Below are 19,683 nucleotides of genomic sequence, written 5' to 3' on the forward strand. Positions count from 1 at the left end.
AAATTGTAGAGCTGCACAAGGCTGGGATGAGCTACTCGACAATAGGCAAACAGCTTGGTGAGAAGAGATCAACTGTTGGCGCAATTATTAAAAAATGGAAGAAATACAAGATCACTGACAGTCTCGCTCGACCTAGGGTTCCATGCAAGATCTCACCTCGTGGGGTATCAATGATCTTGAGAACGGTGAGGAATCAGCCCAGAACTACACGGGGGGACCTGGTCAATGACCTCAAGAGAGCGGGGACCACAGTCACAAAGGTTACCATTAGTAACACACTACGTCGTCATGGATTGAAATTCTGCAGCGCCCAAAAGGTCCCCATGCTTAAGCCAGCACATGTCCAGGCCCATCTAAAGTTTGCCAGTGACCATCTGGATGATCCAGAGGAGGATTGGGTGAATGTAATGTGGTCAGATGAGAGCAAATCTAACTTTTTGGTATAAACTCCACTCGCCGTGTTTGGAGGGAGAAGAATGATGAATGGCATCCCAAGAACACCATACCCACTGTGAAGCATGGGGGTGGAAACATCATGCTTTGGGGCTGCTTTTCTGCAAAGGGGACAGGATGACTGATCCGTATTAAGGAGAGGATGAATAAGGCCATGTATCGTGAGATTTTGGGCAAAAACCTCCTTCCCTCAGTAAGAGCATTGAAGATGGAACGTGGCTTGGTTTTCCAGCATGACAATGACCCCAAACACACCGCCCGGGCAACTAAGGAGTGGCTCTGTAAGAAGCATTACAAGGTCCTGGAATGGCCTAGCCAGTCTCCAGACCTCAACCCAATAGAAAATCTGTGGAGGGAGTTGAAAGTCCGTGTTGCCCGGCGACAGCCCCAAAACATGACAGATCTAGAGAAGATCTGCATGGAAGAGTGGGCCAAAATACCTGCTACAGTGTGTGCAAACCTGGTCAAAAACTACAGGAAACGTTTGACCTCTGTAATTGCCAACCGAGGTTATATTACAAAGTATTGAGTTAAACTTTTGATTGTCCAAATATTTATTTTCCGCAAGAATATACAAATAAATTGTTTAAAATGATTTCCTAGTTTTTTTTTCTTTCAGATTCTGCCTCTCACAGTTGAAGTGTACCTATGATGGAAATGACAGAACTCTCTCATCTTTTTAAGTGGGTCAACTTGCACAATCAGTGGCTGTCCAAATACTTTTTTGCCCCACTGTACATGTCAGTTTTCGAGTGAATTTCTCTAAAAAACTAAAAAATGGGTTAAACGATGTGGAACAGGTACGTGATAGAAGTTTTAGAACTTGTAGAATAGCTTAAAAATAGGATTTTGGTACTTACCGATAAACCCTTTTCTCCTAGTCCGTAGAGGATGCTGGGTACTCCAAAAGGACCATGGGGTATAGACAGGATCCGCAGGAGCTTGGGCACACTGAAAAGACTTAAACTGGGTGTGAACTGGCTCCTCCCTCTATGCCCCTCCTCCAGACCTCAGTTATAGGAACTGTGCCCAGGAGAGACGGACATTTCGAGGAAAGGATCTTTGTGTAAACTAAGGGCTACAAACATACCAGCCCACACCACAAACATACCGTACAACCGGAGTAACAGTAAACCAGATAACAGTATGAATTAACAACAGCAACAAGCTGAAAACCAGAAAAACACAACCCGTGTATAAACCAAGTTAACCAACAAGAATACATTGCCAGTAACCGTCCGCACTGGGATGGGCGCCCAGCATCCTCTACGGACTAGGAGAAAAGGATTTATCGGTAAGTACCAAAATCCTATTTTCTCTTACGTCCTAGAGGATGCTGGGGACTCCAAAAGGACCATGGGGTTTATACCAAAGCTCCAGACCGGGCGGGAGAGTGCGGACGACTCTGCAGCACCGACTGAGCAAACGCAAGGTCCTCATCAGCCAGGGTATCAAACTTATAGAACTTAGCAAAAGTGTTTGCACCTGACCAGGTGGCCGCTCGGCAAAGCTGTAAAGCCGAGACGACTCGGGCAGCCGCCCAAGACGAGCCCACTTTTCTGGTAGAATGGGCTTTTACTGACTTCGGCACGGGTAGCCCGGCCGAAGAATGAGCCTGCTGAATCGTACTATAAATCCAGCGTGCAATAGTCTGTTTTGAAGCAGGATGACCAATCTTGTTAGAAGCATACAGGACAAACAGCGCCTCAGTTTTCCTGGCAACAGCCGTTCTGGCGACGTAGATCTTCAAAGCTCTCACCACATCCAGAGACTTTGGAACCACCACAGCATCCGTAGCCACCGGCACCACAATAGGTTGGTTAATGTGAAACGAAGACACCACCTTCGGCAAAAATTGTTGACGAGTCCGCAATTCTGCCCTATCTGAATGAAAAATCAAGTACGGGCTCTTATGAGATAAGGCCGCCAACTCAGACACCCGCCTGGCAGACGCCAGCGCCAACAGCATGACTACCTTCCAAGTGAGAAACTTCAACTCAACCTTACGCAAAGGTTCAAACCAGGAAGACATTAGAAACTGTAAGACCACCTCAAGATCCCATGGAGCCACAGGAGGCACAAACGGAGGATTGATATGCATTACTCCTTTCACAAAAGTCTGAACCTCTGGGAGGACAGCTAATTCCTTTTGAAAGAAAATAGACAAAGCCGAAATCTGCACTTTGATGGAGCCTAATTTCAGGCCTGCATCTACACCTGCCTGCAAAAAGTGGAGAAAACGACCCAAGTGAAAATCTTCCGCAGGAGCCATTTTAGTCTCACACCAGGAAACATACTTTCTCCAAATACGGTGATAATGTTTTGCCGTAACCTCCTTCCTAGCTTTAATGAGAGTGGGAATGACCTCCCCGGGAATACCCTTACGAGCTAAGATCTGGCGCTCAACTTCCATGCCGTCAAACGCAGCCGCAGTAAGTCTGGAAACACGCATGGACCCTGCAACAACAGGTCCTCTCTTAGAGGAAGCGGCCAAGGATCTTCCACCAGTAACTCCTGAAGATCCGGGTACCAGGCCCTTCTTGGCCAATCTGGAACGACGAGAATCGCCTGAACCCTTGCTCGTCGAATGATCCCCAGTACCTTTGGAATGAGAGGAATTGGAGGGAACACATACACCGACTGGAACACCCACGGAGACACCAGGGCGTCCACTGTACTGGCTTGGGGGTTCCTTGACCTGGAACAATACCTCGGGAGCTTCTTGTTGAGACGAGACGCCATCATGTCGATTAACGGAATTCCCTAACGCTTTGTCACCTCTGCAAATACCTCTTGGTGATGAGCCCACTCTCCCGGATGGAGATCGTGTCTGCTGAGGAAATCTGCTTCCCAGTTGTCCACTCCCGGTAGGAAGACTGCTGACAGGGCGCTCACGTGTTGTTCCGCCCAGCGAAGGATTCTTGTGGCCTCCGCCATTGCCGCTCTGCTCCTTGTTCCGCCTTGACGGTTTATATGTGCCACCACTGTGATGTTGTCTGACTGTACCAGGACAGGTCGACCCTGAAGAAGGCTTCTTGCTTGTAGCAGGCCGTTGTAAATGGCTCTTAACTCGAGAACATTTATGTGGAGACACGCTTCCTGGAGCGACCATCTCCCCTGGAAGTTTCTTCCTTGGGTGACTGCACCCCAGCCCCGGAGACTTGCATCTGTTGTCAGAAGTACCCAGTCCAGGATACCGAACCGGCGACCTTCTAGGAGGTCAGAACTTTGCAGCCACCACAGGAGAGAAATTCTGGCTCTGGGAGATAGACTTATCTTCCGGTGCATGTGCAGGTGAGACCCAGGCCATTTGCTCAGCAAATCCCACTGAAACACCCGGGCATGAAACCTGCCAAACGGAATGGCTTCGTACGCCGCAACCATTTTCCCCAGAACCCGAGTACAGTGATGGATGGATACACTCTTTGGCCGCAGAAGTTCCCTGACCATCGACTGCAGTTCTAGAGCTTTTTCTTCTGGAAGAAATACTCTTCGTAACTCTGTGTCCAGAATCATGCCCAGAAAAGACAGCCGAGTGGCTGGAATCAACTGAGATTTCGGCAAATTTAGCACCCAACCGTGCTGCCGGAGCACCAACAGTACCAAATTCACACTCCTCAGCAAGCGTTCCTTGGACCTCGCCTCTATCAGGAGATCGTCCAAGTACGGGATAATTGTAACCCCTTGCCTGCGAAGGAGAACCATCATTTCTGCCATGACCTTGGTGAAAATCCTCGGGGCCGTGGAAAGCCCAAACGGCAACGTCTGAAATTGGTAATGAGAATCCTGTACCGCAAACCTTAGGAAAGCTTGATGCGGAGGATAAATCGGGACGTGTAAGTAGTCATCCTTTATGTCCACTGACGTCATAAAATCCCCCCCTTCTAGGCTGGCAATCACCGCTCGAAGAGATTCCATCTTGAACTTGAAAACTTTCAAGTATGGATTGAGGGACTTTAGGTTCAGAATCGGTCTGACCGAACCGTCCGGTTTCGGCACCACAAAAAGGCTCGAGTAGAACCCCTCCCCCCGTTGAGACGGGGGAACGGGAACAATGATCCTCTGAAGACACAACTTTTGTATTGCTGTCAGCACGACCTCCCTGTCCGGAAGAGACACTGGCAGGGTCGACATGAAAAACCGGTGAGGGGGGCGTCTCCTGAAACTCCAGCCTGTAGCCCTGAGATACAATCTCTAGAACCCACGGATCCAAGTCCGATTGGACCCAGACCCGACTGAAGAACTGCAGACGGCCCCCCCACCGGTACGGACTCCCCCAGGGAAGCGCCAGCGTCATGCGGTGGACTTGGTAGCGGCAGGGGCGGACTTCTGGTCCTGGGCGCCTGACACTGCAGGCGACTTCTTTCCCCTTCCTCTACCTTTTGAAGCGAGAAAGGACGAACATTTTCCTCGCCTGTATTTATTTGGACGAAAGGACTGAATCTGCTGATGTGGTGGCTTTTTGTGTTGTGTGGGAACATAGGGAAGAAAAGACGACTTACCCGCCGTCGCGGTAGAAACCAGGTCCGCCAAGCCTTCCCCAAACAGGACATTACCTTTGAAGGGTAATGCTTCCATAGCTCTCTTTGAATCGGCATCAGCATTCCATTGATGGATCCACAGCGCCCTCCTGTCCGAAATCGACATGGCATTGGCTCTTGACCCCAAGAGACCAACACCACTCGCCGCATCCTTCAGGTAATCTGCAGCGTCCTTGATATAACCAAGAGTCAAAAGAACAGTATCTTTATCAAGGGTATCCATATCAGCAGCTAAATTCTCAACCCATTTAGCAATAGCACTACTCACCCATACCGACGCCACAGCAGGTCTGAGCAATGCACCCGTATTAGTGAAAATGGACTTCAGAGACGTCTCCAGCTTGCGATCCGCCAGATCCTTGAGAGCTGCCGTGTCAGGAGACGGACGCGCCACCTTCTTAGAGAAACGAGATAAAGCTTTATCAACATTAGGAGACGCCTCCCATTTTCCCCTATCAATAGGGGGAAAAGGATACGCCATGTAAATCCTCTTGGGAATCTGCCACCTCTTGTCCAGCGACTCCCAAGCCTTTTCACAAAGAGTATTCATTTCATGAGAGGGGGGAAACTGCACCTCAGGTTTTTTCTCTTTAAACAAGCAAATCCTTGTTTCCTGTACGGCAGGTTCCTCAGAAATGCGTAACACATCCTGTATAGCCACAATCATGTACTGAATACTCTTAACTAATCTTGGATGTAAAGGAGCCTCAGTGAAGTCGACATCGGACTCAGAATCCGTGTCGGTATCAGTATCTACCACTTGAGTAAACGGCCCCTTTATCGTACCTGCGACAAAGCATCCTCCATGGATTTTTTCCACACCTGTGTCTGTGATTCAGATTTATCTAATCTCTTTGATAAAGAAGTCACATTAGAATTAATCGTATTCAACAGTGCAAGTAAGGCAGGTGTCGGCTGCGTCGACAGAGCCAACTCCAGACCCGCATCTGCCCCCCCCCCCCCCCAATAACCTCCTCCGGTGAATAACATTCAGCCTCAGACATGTCGACACCTAGTATCGACCCACCGACACACACAAACAATGCCTCAGCCAGGGGACAGGCCCACAAGGAAGCCTGGATAGAGAAACACAGAGGGAGTATGCCAGCTCACACCCCAGCGCCCATATATCCCACCAACGAAAATATATGTACCAGCGCTGCCCAATAATACCAATTATGCACCAGCTACTGTGCCCCCCCCCCTCCCCCCCCCCCCCGATAAGCTCCCCGTTACTTTAATGGAGCTTGTGGAGGTCCCGGACCAGCGTCTCCTGCATGCATGTGAGGAGAAAATGGCGCCTGTGAGCTGCGCGGCTTAGCTCCGCCCCCTCCCGGCGCGCTTCAGCCCGCCAAATTCAAAATCACGAAAATGCCGGCGGGGGTCCCGAAAACGGTGCCAAGGAACCGAACAAGCATCTGCCGGCCCAAGAAGACTTAGTAACATGCTGCCCAGGGTGCCCCCCCAGCGCCCTGCACCCTGTGAGTGCTGGAGGAAGTGTGTGTGTGGGAGCATAGAGCGCAGCGTTACCGCTGCGCTGTACTTGATTACTGAAGTCTTCTGCCGTCCTGAAGTCTTCTGTTCTTCTCGTACTCACCCGACTTCTGTCTTCTGGCTTCTGTGAGGGGGTGACTGCGTGGCTCCGGGAACGAGCAGCTAGGCGCACCAAGTGATCGAACCCTCTGGAGCTAATGGTGTCCAGTAGCCGAGAAGCAGAGCCCTTAAACTAAGAAGAAGTAGGTCTGCTTCTTTCCCCTCAGTCCCACGATGCAGGGAGCCTGTAGCCAGCAGGTCTCCCTGAAAATAAAAAACCTAACAAAGTCTTTTCCAGAGAAACTCAGGAGAGCTCCCCTAGTGAGTGTCCAGTCAGTCCTGGGCACAAAGTCTAACTGGGGTCTGGAGGAGGGGCATAGAGGGAGGAGCCAGTTCACACCCAGTTTAAGTCTTTTCAGTGTGCCCAAGCTCCTGCGGATCCCGTCTATACCCCATGGTCCTTTTGGAGTCCCCAGCATCCTCTAGGACGTAAGAGAAAAGCTTTTCCCCAAACTTTTTACAATAAAGTATTAAAATGCTTAAACATCCTGATACAGAATAAACTATATGCGACTTTTTATAGAGAAATTATATACCAAAATTTTACAGAGGTTATCTATCTCCATCCCGAACAAACAAAATGGGAATATCTGAACCCCCAACATGTCCTAAATGTTCTATCTCTCCGGCCACACTGTTTTATTGCTTTTGGGATTGCAGTCAGAAATTCTGGACACAAGTTAAACAATTCATTTCACCTAACATTGGGGGTCATTCCGAGTTGTTTGCTCGTTGCCGATTTTCGCTATATTGCGATTAGTCACTTACTGCGCATGCGCAAGGTTCGCAGAGCGCATGCGCTTAGTTATTTTACACAAAAGTTAGGTATTTTACTCACGGCATAACAAGGATTTTTCATTGTTCTGGTGATCGTACTGTGATTGACAGGAAGTGGGTGTTTCTGGGCGGAAACTTGCCGTTTTCTGGGCGTGTGCGGAAAAACGCTGGCGTTTCTGGGAAAAACGCGGGAGTGTCTGAAGAAACAGGGGGAGTGTCTGGGCGAACGCTGGGTGTGTTTGTGACGTCAAACCAGGAACGAAACTGACTGAACTGATCGCAATGGCTGAGTAAGTCCCGAGCTACTCAGAAACTGCTAAGAAATTTCTATGCGCAATTCTGCTAATCTTTCGTTCTCAATTCTGCTAAGCTAAAATACACTCCCAGAGGGCGGCGGCTTAGCATGTGCAATGCTGCTAAAAGCAACTAGCGAGGGAACAACTCGGAATGAGGGCCATTGTGCAGTCCTCTCCGCTGACACCAGAATGAGCAATATTGGGCTTCTTGGACTCTAATTCCCGTTTGAGTTTGGAAGATCTTAGGATCCTCACTATAATCTCCAATGTCGTCCGAAAGAGTATCCTGCTGCATTGGATATCCCCTCACCCACCATCCATTAATCTAATTAAAGAAAAAATGTTCTTAATATTTAAAATGGATTGGACTGAAGCATCACTACATAAGGAATCTCGAGTTGAGATATTTTTAAAAAATTGGAATAAATATATCCAACCGAATGACATTAAAAACCTTATATTTACATGTTTTTATTCCACGCAATGGTTTTAAACCCATAAGGCTTCCGATAATCCCAGATCCTATTCATGAAGGATATTCCAATTTATTTTACTTTTTAATATAATCTGGTTGAACTCACCCCCTGGTCCCAGGCTCATTGCCATGAAACCCCCTCTTACTTACATATCTTACTTACATACTTCTACTACACCTAACCCTTTTCTTTATTTTCCAACTTTCCTTTTCTCCTTTATTACTTCATCTTCTTCCTCTCTCTTATGTATAAACATAACATTAAAAATAGGTTACACGATGGTCATAGACCTTTATTCACTTTATACTTTATTAAGAATTACATTTCATACATATTATGTTCTGCATTGTGAAAATGCAGACATAGGATGATATTCTTTTATGCTACAGTATATTCTCGGGTGTGGATCATTAGATCGACAGTGTCTAGGTCGACAATGTTTAGGTCGACCACTATAGGTCGACAGTCACTAGGTCGACATGGTTTATAGGTCGACATGTGCTAGGTCGACAGGGCAAAAGGTCGACATGAGGGTTTTTTTTGTGTCGTTTTCTTCGTAGAGTGACCGGGAACCCCAATTAGTGCACCGTGTCCCCTCGCATAGCTCGCTTCGCTCGCCATGCTTCGGGCAAGGTGCCTCGCTTCGTTCAGCACAGATTATAGTTCTAATCGTAGTCCACATGGATCGTTAAGTATGAAAAAGTTTTAAAAAAAGATTTTTTTTAAAGAAAAACTCATGTCATCCTTTTGACATGTCGACCTAGCACATGTCGACTTAGAAACCGTGTCGACCTTCCAACCCTGTCGACCTAGTGACTGTCGACCTATAGTGGTCGACCTAAACATTGTCGACCTAGACAGTGTCGATCTTCAGACCGGATCCCATATACACAAAGGACTTGACCGGAATAATCCTTGGATCCTCATCTTTCCCAGTGTCCTTGAGAGGGAAAGCATCTACAAGGACATTAAAAATTTAAGTCTAACTTTGTTAACTATTTCTCCTCTCTCTTGGATGATTGCATCCAGTGGATATACAAACTGTATGTTCCAGATTATTCCTTGTGTATAATATATTTCAAACGTGCTTTGTAATTGTGTTATTCTGTGTCTAAATAGAAACACTGTATAAAAAATAAAAATGCGATACAGACCTATTTATGTACCCCAAAATGCTAGAAAGACTTTAATTTGGAGGAAAAAAAAACCCAGCGTGCTAAAATTTTTCAGCCATTAATAAACAGTACAAAAATAAGCCATTTGACACCATTTAAGGACCTCCAGTACTTTCCTTATGGTTACTAACAAACATCTATATGGTCCTGCTATCTCAGTTGCCACTTTTTTGGGGTCCAGAACAATTTATCCACTTTGTCAAGTACTTTTCCCAGTTAGCTTTTTGTAGAAAAGTTGGGTAATCTCGCTGGGGGTACCGCAAATTGCCATTTCTAACTGAATCTTGCATGTCTCGGATGGGCGCATTCATGTAATACTTCATGAAGAAACTCACTTTTGAAAACTTGCACCTATTGGGTCAGTCCTCTTAGCCAAGAAGGGGGTGAGTTGCAATTGCAACAGTGTAGAAATGCCAGTAACTGCATCGCAACTCGCCCCCGTCACAGCTATATCTCTCCCCGGATTTGCAGATTTATGTTGCAGTCTTATGGAGCTGTGAACAAAAATCTGAGAGTCTGGAGGTACCGTCTGTGTTACATATAGCTGCACTTACCTGTGCCTCAAGGGATCCCGTGGCTAAGAGGACTGACTCCTATATACTGCCAGAGAAGGATATGATTATCCGTCTCTTGTGATACTATATAATATGGACTACAGATGTAAGCTTTTCAGACTCTAGCAAATTGGTAAAAACGGCAATCTCATTTGAGTATAATGAGGACTGCTGTACCATGCACTACTTAGCTGGATGCAGGAGTTATCTCTGCATTTACTGGACAGGACTGTGCAATAGTTTGGTGGTGTTAGGGTTGTTTTGATAAGGAACAGCAAGAAAATATTAGAGGTAATAAGAGCTTCTGAGCCTTGTTGTGCTTCATACAATTATAGAGGTTATTGTTGTGATCAGGGCCGGCTCCAGGCCTACTAGCACCCTGAGCGAGAAAATGTAAAAGCGCCCCCCCCCCCCCATGCGCGCGCCGAAGGCGCGCGCGCTCCCGGAAAAGTGGGTGTGGCCTCTGGAAAAGTGGGCGTGGACTCGTAACTTCATATCATCAAACTGTAAAAATATTTTCACACAATTAGCAGCCTTACACATAGCCACAGTAGTGTTCCTTACACACAATGTCTCCAGTATAGTGCCAGATACACATAATGTGCAGTGCCAGATAGACATGACATGCCTCCCAGCAGTGCCAGATAGACATGACATGCCTCCCAGCAGTGCCAGCTACACATGACATGCCCCGCAGCAGTGCCAGCTACACATGACATGCCCCGCAGCAGTGCCAGCTACACATGACATGCCCCCCAGTAGTGCCAGCTACACAGGATAGTGTTCACTTTTTAGGGCATGGTGCTGATCACAGGGAGGGCACATTTTTAAGTTAGGAGGGCAAAATGATGTACATACTGCTTGTTGTTCCCACACCTATATGTCAAAGCATGGACAGTGCGCGCCGAAGGCGCGCAGCAAAAATTAATGGGAGTTACTTCGTGGGGAAGGTACGTGGCCACATAATAGTGGCAATTTGCATTACACCACACAGTAGTGCAGCTAATACACACTGCACCAGGTAGAACCTCCTATACACTTTGCGCCAGGCACAGCACTGAGACACATTGCCTAGCCACAGACGCCTAGCGGGAACACTACATGACATGCCCCCCAGCAGTGCCAGCTACACGTGACATGCCCCCCAGCAGTGCCAGCTACATAAATGGCCACACAGTGCCAGATATGCACCCACAGTTCAGATACATAAATGCCCCCAAAGTGCCAGATACATAAGTGCCTCCACAGTGCAGATATGCCCCCCACAGTGCCAGATACATGATGCCCCCGCAGTGCCAGATACATAAGTGCCCACACAGTGCCAGATATAAAAATGCCCACACAGTGCCAGATATGTCCCCACTGTGCCATATATAAAAATGCCCGCACAGTGCCAGATATGCCACCACAGGGCCAGATACATAAATCCCCCCAGTGCCAGATACATAAATGCCCACATATTGCCAGATGCATAAGTGCCCACACAGTGCCAGATGCATTATTGCCCCCCACAGTGTCAGATACATTAATGCCCCCAGTGCCAGATATGCCCCCACAGTGCCATATACATAATGCCCCCACAGTGCAGATATGCCCCCACAGTGCCAGAAACATAATGCCCCCACAGTGCAGCTATGCCCCCACAGTGCCAGATATATAATGCCCCCACAGTGCAGATATGCCCCCACAGTGCCAGATATATAATGCCCCCACAGTGCAGATATGCCCCCACAGTGCCAGATACATAATGCCCCCACAGTGCAGATATGCCCCCACAGTGCCAGAAACATAATGCCCCCACAGTGCAGCTATGCCCCCACAGTGCCAGATATATAATGCCCCCACAGTGCAGATATGCCCCCACAGTGCCAGATACATAATGCCCCCACAGTGCAGATATGCCCCCACAGTGCAAGAAACATAATGCCCCCACAGTGCAGCTATGCCCCCACAGTGCCAGATATATAATGCCCCCACAGTGCAGATATGCCCCCACAGTGCCAGATATATAATGCCCCCACAGTGCAGATATGCCCCCACAGTGCCAGATATATAATGCCCCCACAGTGCAGATATGCCCCCACAGTGCAAGAAACAATGCCCCCACAGTGCAGCTATGCCCCCACAGTGCCAGATATATAATGCCCCCACAGTGCAGATATGCCCCCACAGTGCCAGATATATAATGCCCCCACAGTGCAGATATGCCCCCACAGTGCAAGAATCAATGCCCCCACAGTGCAGCTATGCCCCCACAGTGCCAGATATATAATGCCCCCACAGTGCAGATATGCCCCCACAGTGCCAGATATATAATGCCCCCACAGTGCAGATATGCCCCCACAGTGCCAGATATATAATGCCCCCACAGTGCAGATATGCCCCCACATGAATAAACATAATGCCCCCACAGTGCCAGATATATAATGCCCCCACAGTGCAGATTTTAACTTACATGGCATTGTCACTGCGGACTGCGGTGCTGGGAGCCGGGAGGGGGAGTACTGCTGTGGGCCCAGGCAGGCAGGCAGGCGGGCGGGCGGCTGGACGGATGAACGATTCCGTCTGCGCTGCGCGGCGCCGGCGTCTAATGTCAGACGCCGGCGCCGCACAGCGCGCTGCGCGCACACACACACAGTTTGAAGGCTGGCTCCAGGCAGGAATATGGCGGCCGCAGCGTGCGGCGCCCTAAAAGAGTGGCGCCCCGCGCGGCCGCTCCAGTCGAACATGCCTGGAGCCGGCCCTGGTTGTGATTCCAAGGCTACCCTCAAGCTATTTCATACAGATGCTCAAGGCAGCTGCTAATTTTTATCCCTATAAATTCATTAGTTTACTCAAGATTAAACAATACCATGGGAGACAACCGATGTTTCAACCTTAGTTAAAGGGATTCCCCACTTTTATAAAAACAAACAAACCCCCAAACCCCCCATAAACTAACACTGTGGAATACCCTGCAGTAGTGTTCACCACCAGTGCCACCCAACACTCATTGTAAACCATTGTCTCCTTGTGCTTTATTGGCATAACTCATTTTCTACAATTGTTTCTTCTGCTGATTGAACAAGAGTTTAACGTCTGGCCCATGGACGTGTGCCTCAGACTGCCTTAGGGATCACTATAATCTGAGCTTTATTCTGACATCTAGATAGAAAATCCAGAAACCTGATTATTCAGGTGTAAACCACAGCTGGCTGCGGAGGCTAGCATGGTCAATTTTAGTTATTTCGCTCTGCCCCCTACCTTTCTCTGTAGCTCAACATATGTTAAGTAAGTCAAACAGGCAAATAGTGGGTGACTCACCCTTTTATTATATACATAAACACACAGCACACAATAATAGCAAAATGTACAATATCACTGCATATTACACTCTACTAAGCCTCACCAGTGTCTTTGTCCCAGTCAGTTCAATGCTCTATCCCAGCTGCTGAGCCACACCCTTTACTCTACTACCCAAGTGGTAGTGACTTGGCATAAAATTGTTATATTTTTGGTACGTCCAAAAAGATGGTATAGTCAGGAGACACTTCATTATGAACAAAGGCACGATTATGGACTTGTCCAATGGGAGTAGCAACATCTGATCAGAACTGTCCTGATGTCTCTCCTCTGTCTTTCTTTGTCATCCTTCTCAGTTTATCACCTGCAGGCAGCATGCAGTGTGGCTCCAGCATGTTTGCAAAAGCAAGATATGCTTCTTGCTTAAAGACACCATGGCCAGGAGGTATATTACAGTTTACAAACAATATATAAGAATTTTACAATTAACATAAAATACGCTCATACATGGTTCACGCACTATACAATGTCATTAACAATTTAGGCAAAAGAGGGTGTTCAACATTTGAAATTATCATTTACAAGGTCCTGACAAACTCAAATAATCACAAACGCAAGCCAAGGTGGTAAGACCATGGGGGTCAATCTGACCTGTTCGCACGCTGCCGTTTTTCGCAGTGCAGCGATCAGGTCCCTACTGCGCATGCGTATGCACCGCAATGCGCAGGGGCATCGCACAGGTACAAAGCGGATCATTGCTGAGCGATGGATTTAACAAAGAATCCATTCGCACAGGCGATCGCAAGGAGATTGACAGGAAGAAGGCGTCTATGGGTGTCAACTGACCGTTTTCTGAGAGTGTTTGTGAAAACGCAGGCGTGTCCAAGCGTTTGCAGGTCGGTGTCTGATGTCAATTCCAGGACCAGACAGGCTGAAGTGATCGCAAAGGGCTGAGTAAGTGCAGACCTACTCAGAAACTGCACAAAATGTTATTGCAGAGCTCGGCTGCACAGGCGTTCGTACACTTGCAAAGCGAAAATACACTCCCCCATAGGCGGCGATTATCTGATCGCAGCGCTGCAAAAAGTAACTAGCGAGCGATCAACTCGCAATGACCCCCCCTGTACATCACAGGCACCACACATGCATATGCACCCGCAGCTGGTGCAGTGTGTTATCTTATAACAGGTTCTAGTTAATAAATTAAATATTTACAGATCTCTCCATCCACACTTCTTATATTTACTAACTCATAGTACCTGTGGTTTGCCAGGAAAATATGTTTGTTTCCTTTGCCTGAAAAGGTGTGTACACACGGTAAGATATTTTCTTCCGATTCTGACTATATAGTCAGAATCGGAAGAAAAGATAGTGCAGATCGCAAGGTGACAGTCACCTTGCGATCCCGATCCGATGCGCGGCCCCGCGCGGTCGGCATCGGCAGAAAAAATAGGCTGTGCAGGCAAGTCAATCCTGGCTATCTCTATAGAAGAGATAGTCAGGATTGACATCGCACATAGCCAGCATCGCAAGCACACTCATTATGTGCTTGCGATACTGGCTAAGTGCCGACCCGGCCTCCTGTCGCACGGTGAGAATCGGATAAGTCCGAATCTCACCGTGTGTATGCACCTAAACAGAGAAATTCTGCAATACAACAAAATAAGTCAGAAAAACACACAGAACTTTGCTACATTTGATATTAAAAATTGTTGTGAATAGAACATTGAGTTATACTGAAAAAGCTAAGCTCTGAATGTGGCAGTTGATCTAATAATTAAAATCAGCAGGTACAGATGTGTACTGTACTTTTACAAAAATCTGGCATTTCATTGTGGACAACTCAAATAGAATTTTCAAGTTTAGTTCCACTTTAAGTAAACTATTTTTTATTTTTAGGTATAAATGTTTCTGCCAACCAAGATGAGGAGACTGACTTTGAAACATTCCAAATGCAAATTAATAAAGAAACCAAGACGTGTAGTTTTCATACTAATTCTGGCAAGTACTGGACTCTTGTGAGCCATGGTGGAATCCAATCTACAGCCACTGAGATGTAAGTACCATTTATTTATGCTTCACATGCAGAGAATGAAGATGAACCATCAAACGTGTGTTGTCCACACATTGGGGGTCATTCCGAGTTGTTCGCTCGTTGCCGATTTTCGCTATACTGCGATTAGTCGCTTACTGCGCATGCGCAAGGTTCGCAGAGCGCATGTGCTTAGTTATTTTACACAAAAGTTTGGTATTTTACTCACGGCATAACAAAGCTTTTTCATCGCTGTGCTGATCGTAGTGTGATTGACAGGAAGTGGGTGTTTCTGGGCGGAAACTGGCCGTTTTATGGGAGTGTGCGGAAAAACACAGGCGTTCGAGTTGCAAAACGCAGGAGTGGCTGGAGAAACGGGGGAGTGGTTGGGCAAACGCTGGGTGTGTTTGTGACGTCAAACCAGGAATGAAAAGGACTGAGCTGGTCGCAATGGCTGAGTAAGTCTGGAGCTACTCAGAAACTGCTAAGAAATTTCTATTCGCAATTCTGCTAATCTTTCGTTCGCACTTCTGCTAAGCTAAGATACACTCCCAGAGGGCGGCTGCTTAACGTGTGCAATGCTGCTAAAAGCAGCTAGCGAGCGAACAACTCGGAATCACCCCCATTGACTGATTTATTTTTGCCCATTGTACCAATCAAACCTATTTGTAGCCAGAAACATGAAATCCACCCAAAAGAAATTTCTCAGGGCTACAAGGATGCTTCAGCAGAGATATCTGAACTGCACCTGCGTGACAAAGGATTAGGTTTTACCATTCAGTGTAATGTCGTCTTACTGCTGAAGCATTTAACACCACCAAAAGCCAAGGTTTGAATACCAGGTATACTAAAACACCTGCACACAACAGCCCTAAGTCTTAGAGTAAATTGCTGACCTATAAAACCATGGATTAGTAATCCCGTTCTGTAAGTGAAAGTGCATGTGCTTCCTTGAGGGATACAGAGGACTTTTACCTGTTCTATTTTCAGTGTTTACTTTGTCATGCACTATGGTGGTCATTCCGAGTTGTTCGCTCTGTAAATTTTTTCGCATCGCAGCGATTTTCCGCTTAGTGCGCATGCGCAATGTCCGCACTGCGACTGCACCAAGTAAATTTGCTATGCAGTTAGGTATTTTACTCACGGTTTTTTCTTCGGTCTGGTGATCGTAATGTGATTGACAGGAAGTGGGTGTTTCTGGGCGGAAACTGTCCGTTTTATGGGTGTGTGTGAAAAAACGATACCGTTTCTGGGAAAAACGCGGGAGTGGCTGGAGAAACGGAGGAGTGTCTGGGCGAATGCTGGGTGTGTTTGTGAACGACAAGCACTGAACTGATCGCAGATGCCGAGTAAGTCTGGAGCTACTCAGAAACTGCTAAGAGGTGTGTGGTCGCAATTTTGAGAATCTTTCGTTCGCAATTTTAAGAAGCTTAGATTCTCTCCCAGTAGGCGGCGGCTTAGCGTGTGTAAAGCTGCTAAAAGCAGCTTGCGAGCGAACAACTCTGAATGAGGGCCTATGATATGAACAAGGAGAAGAATTTGTCATTGAAGACAATGGTGGTCATTCCGAGTTGTTCGCTCGTTGCTCGGAATGACCACCAATGTTCTCTGTCATTGCTTTATATTTTCTCCAGTTTAAAATGTTGTTTGTCCATTGTGACTGCTCCACAGACAAATATACCAAACAAGCACTTAACAGTTACCTATATAAATACCACTTTTCTTTACAAATGTACAGTATGCACATCCCATCACTGACCTATTGCATGATCACAGAAGTGGGATTTATGATCTAAGGATCTCATTCAGCACGGATTGCAGTTTTTGCTAAATAGCAGATGCTGCGATCGAATAGTGGGATGTCGGACGATCTCTGACGTTTTTTAAAGAGGCAATCACTTACAAGGCATCCGTATCGTCTGTGATTTTGGACTCCATTACATCCCGCCATATATTTTCCAGTATAGAAAGGATCCGTTTTCAGATATTACACTTGTACCCTGAAGGTCATATTCCTGTTCCAGGGTGGATATTTAGAAAGCAAAGTGTGTAAAACTTCATAAAGCACTTGACGCAGAATGGTTTGTGCTCTTATGTCAGCAGATTTCATTTTATTTCATAATATTTTTGCATCATAGAATACTATAAATTTCCGTGGTATTTAAACATTGCAGTATGATGTATACCCTTGCAAGCTGCTAAACTAGCTATACTTTGCAAAATATATATGATAGGAGAAAATAAAATATGTATTAAGTGGGAGACTTCTAATTATTATTATCATCATCATCATCATCATTATTTACAGTATGTCACTAAATAATGTTAAGCTGGGTACACACTGGAATAACCCGCAATCATTCCGACTTTCCCGATGATTTTCCTTGAACCCAGAACAAATGAGACTGAGTGTACACACTGTGCAATCTTACCAAACAACCGAACAATATATTGTATGAGATATATCGTTGCTCCTGTACACACTAGAACGATCACTGGCTAATTTAAATAATGGCAATATCGTCAGGACGTCTTCTTGGCAGTACACACTGCACGATAGGCACATATATGGGGTCTATTTACTAATCCTTGGTTGGAGATAAAGTGGACAGGGATAAAGTACAAGCCAATCGGCTCATAAGTTCCATGTCACAGGCTGGGTTTGAAAAATGACAATTAGGAGCTGATTGGCTGGCACTTTATCTCCATCCAAGGCTTAGTAAATAGATCAATCGCTTGCAATATCGCTAGGTTTGATGTGCAGCATATTGAGTGCACACACTGAGCGATGTAGGCAGTACGTCAGTCTGAACCATCCGATCTGATGACATATCAGTCAGTGTGTACCTAGCTAAGTAATAGAGCAGAAGGGCATTAACTGAAATTGTAACCTGTAACCTTCCCGTCACCAACAGTGCTGCCAACACAATGTTCGAGATTGAATGGAGAGGCAGGAGAGTTGCACTGAAAGCCAGCAATGGGAAGTACGTCTGTACGAAGAAGAACGGACAGCTGGCGGCTGTGTGTGACGCAGTTGGTGAGTTTACAAAGCTAGGACTTATTTTTCCTTTTTTTCTAGAAATATTCAGTACAACATTGTAAAAAATTGTGAATAAATCACTGTATGTACCATAGCAACCAGATATTAATGAACTTGCACTTGATTCATCAAAGCTGAACAGGATTAGTTGACAGTTTACAGTTACATGTACGGTCTATAGAGGTTTAAAAAGACATCTGTCCATAAACTTCAACTGTTTCTACATTACAACTAGGTTGTCCAGAGGAAGATAAAACAACCGCAACCTAGTTATCACTAGTTATCACTTAAATTAATTATTTTCATTGAGTGCAAAAAATAAATAAATAAATAAATAAATAAATAAACTATATATAAATATATTTTTGCCCGTAAAATACATGGTTCTTCACGTCAGTCACACTGGATATGCAAACATGGTTTCATATATTGTATCTAATAATAGACATAACTGATCTTACTGATGGCAGAAGGGGGGCTGGACAGTAATATGTTTGGGTGGGCACAGACTGGGCAGCAATATGCTACATACTACTACATGCTACTGTGGAGTAAAGCTGAAATAATCAAGTTGGTTATGTGATAAAATAGTTTCTAAAGGTTTTTGGAACATTAAGGAGTGAGAGGAAAAACAGGAAGACATAAGTGATAACTAGAAAGCAATAAATAAATAAATAAATAAAGTGGAGTTGGGGTTTTAATAAAGAGCAAGAGAAAGTAGAAAAGACAAAGAGGGATATGTAGGCAGGCAATGTAATATGGTCAGTGCGATGATCTGGGAGCAGAGTTCACCACTGAAATACATGAGTGAAGGTTAGGCCAGTTGTGGAGAGTTTGCCGCTGATTAGGGAAGTTATGAAACATCAGGGACAGCAGTCAGGGCCGGTGCTAGGGTGTTCGGCACCCCCCTGCAAACTCTAAATTTGTGCCCTCCCATACTGTACAAAGGGACAGCACATATAATTCCCTCTGTATCAGTGACGCTTATACACATAATGCCCCCTGTAGCAGTGATGCTTACACACGTAACCGCCCCCCTGTACCAGGCTCCCTGTAGCAGTGACGCTTACACACGTAACGCCCCCTGTAGCAGTGATACTTACACACGTAACGCTCCCTGTACCAGTGACGCTTACACACGTAACACCCCCTGTAGCAGTGACGCTTACACACGTAACGCCCCCTGTACCAGTGACGCTTACACACGTAACACCCCCTGTAGCAGTGACGCTTGCACACGTAACACCCCCTGTAGCAGTGACGCTTGCACACGTAACACCCCCTGTAGCAGTGACGCTTGCACATGTAACACCCCCTGTAGCAGTGATGCTTACACATGCAACACCCCCTGTACCAGTGACGCTTACACACGCAACGCCCTGTACCAGTGACGCTTGCACACGTAATGCCCCCTGTAGCAGTGATGCTTACACACATAACGCCCCCTGCAGCAGTGACGCTTAC

The 19,683-nt window shown here is 46.4% G+C and overlaps 1 protein-coding gene across 1 annotated transcript in view; it reads left to right on the forward strand.

The window, feature by feature from the left end:
* Nucleotides 1-19,683, forward strand: part of FSCN2 (fascin actin-bundling protein 2, retinal) — a 103,865-nt gene that overhangs the window by 46,408 nt on the left and 37,774 nt on the right. The window contains exons 2-3 of the mRNA XM_063961121.1: nt 15,047-15,203; nt 18,095-18,216. Of these exons, the coding sequence (XP_063817191.1) occupies nt 15,047-15,203; nt 18,095-18,216 (279 nt within the window). The remainder of the gene's footprint in view (nt 1-15,046; nt 15,204-18,094; nt 18,217-19,683) is intronic.

This window comes from Pseudophryne corroboree, chromosome 3 (assembly GCF_028390025.1).
Source record: "Pseudophryne corroboree isolate aPseCor3 chromosome 3, aPseCor3.hap2, whole genome shotgun sequence".
NCBI classification, from domain to species: Eukaryota; Metazoa; Chordata; class Amphibia; order Anura; family Myobatrachidae; genus Pseudophryne; species Pseudophryne corroboree.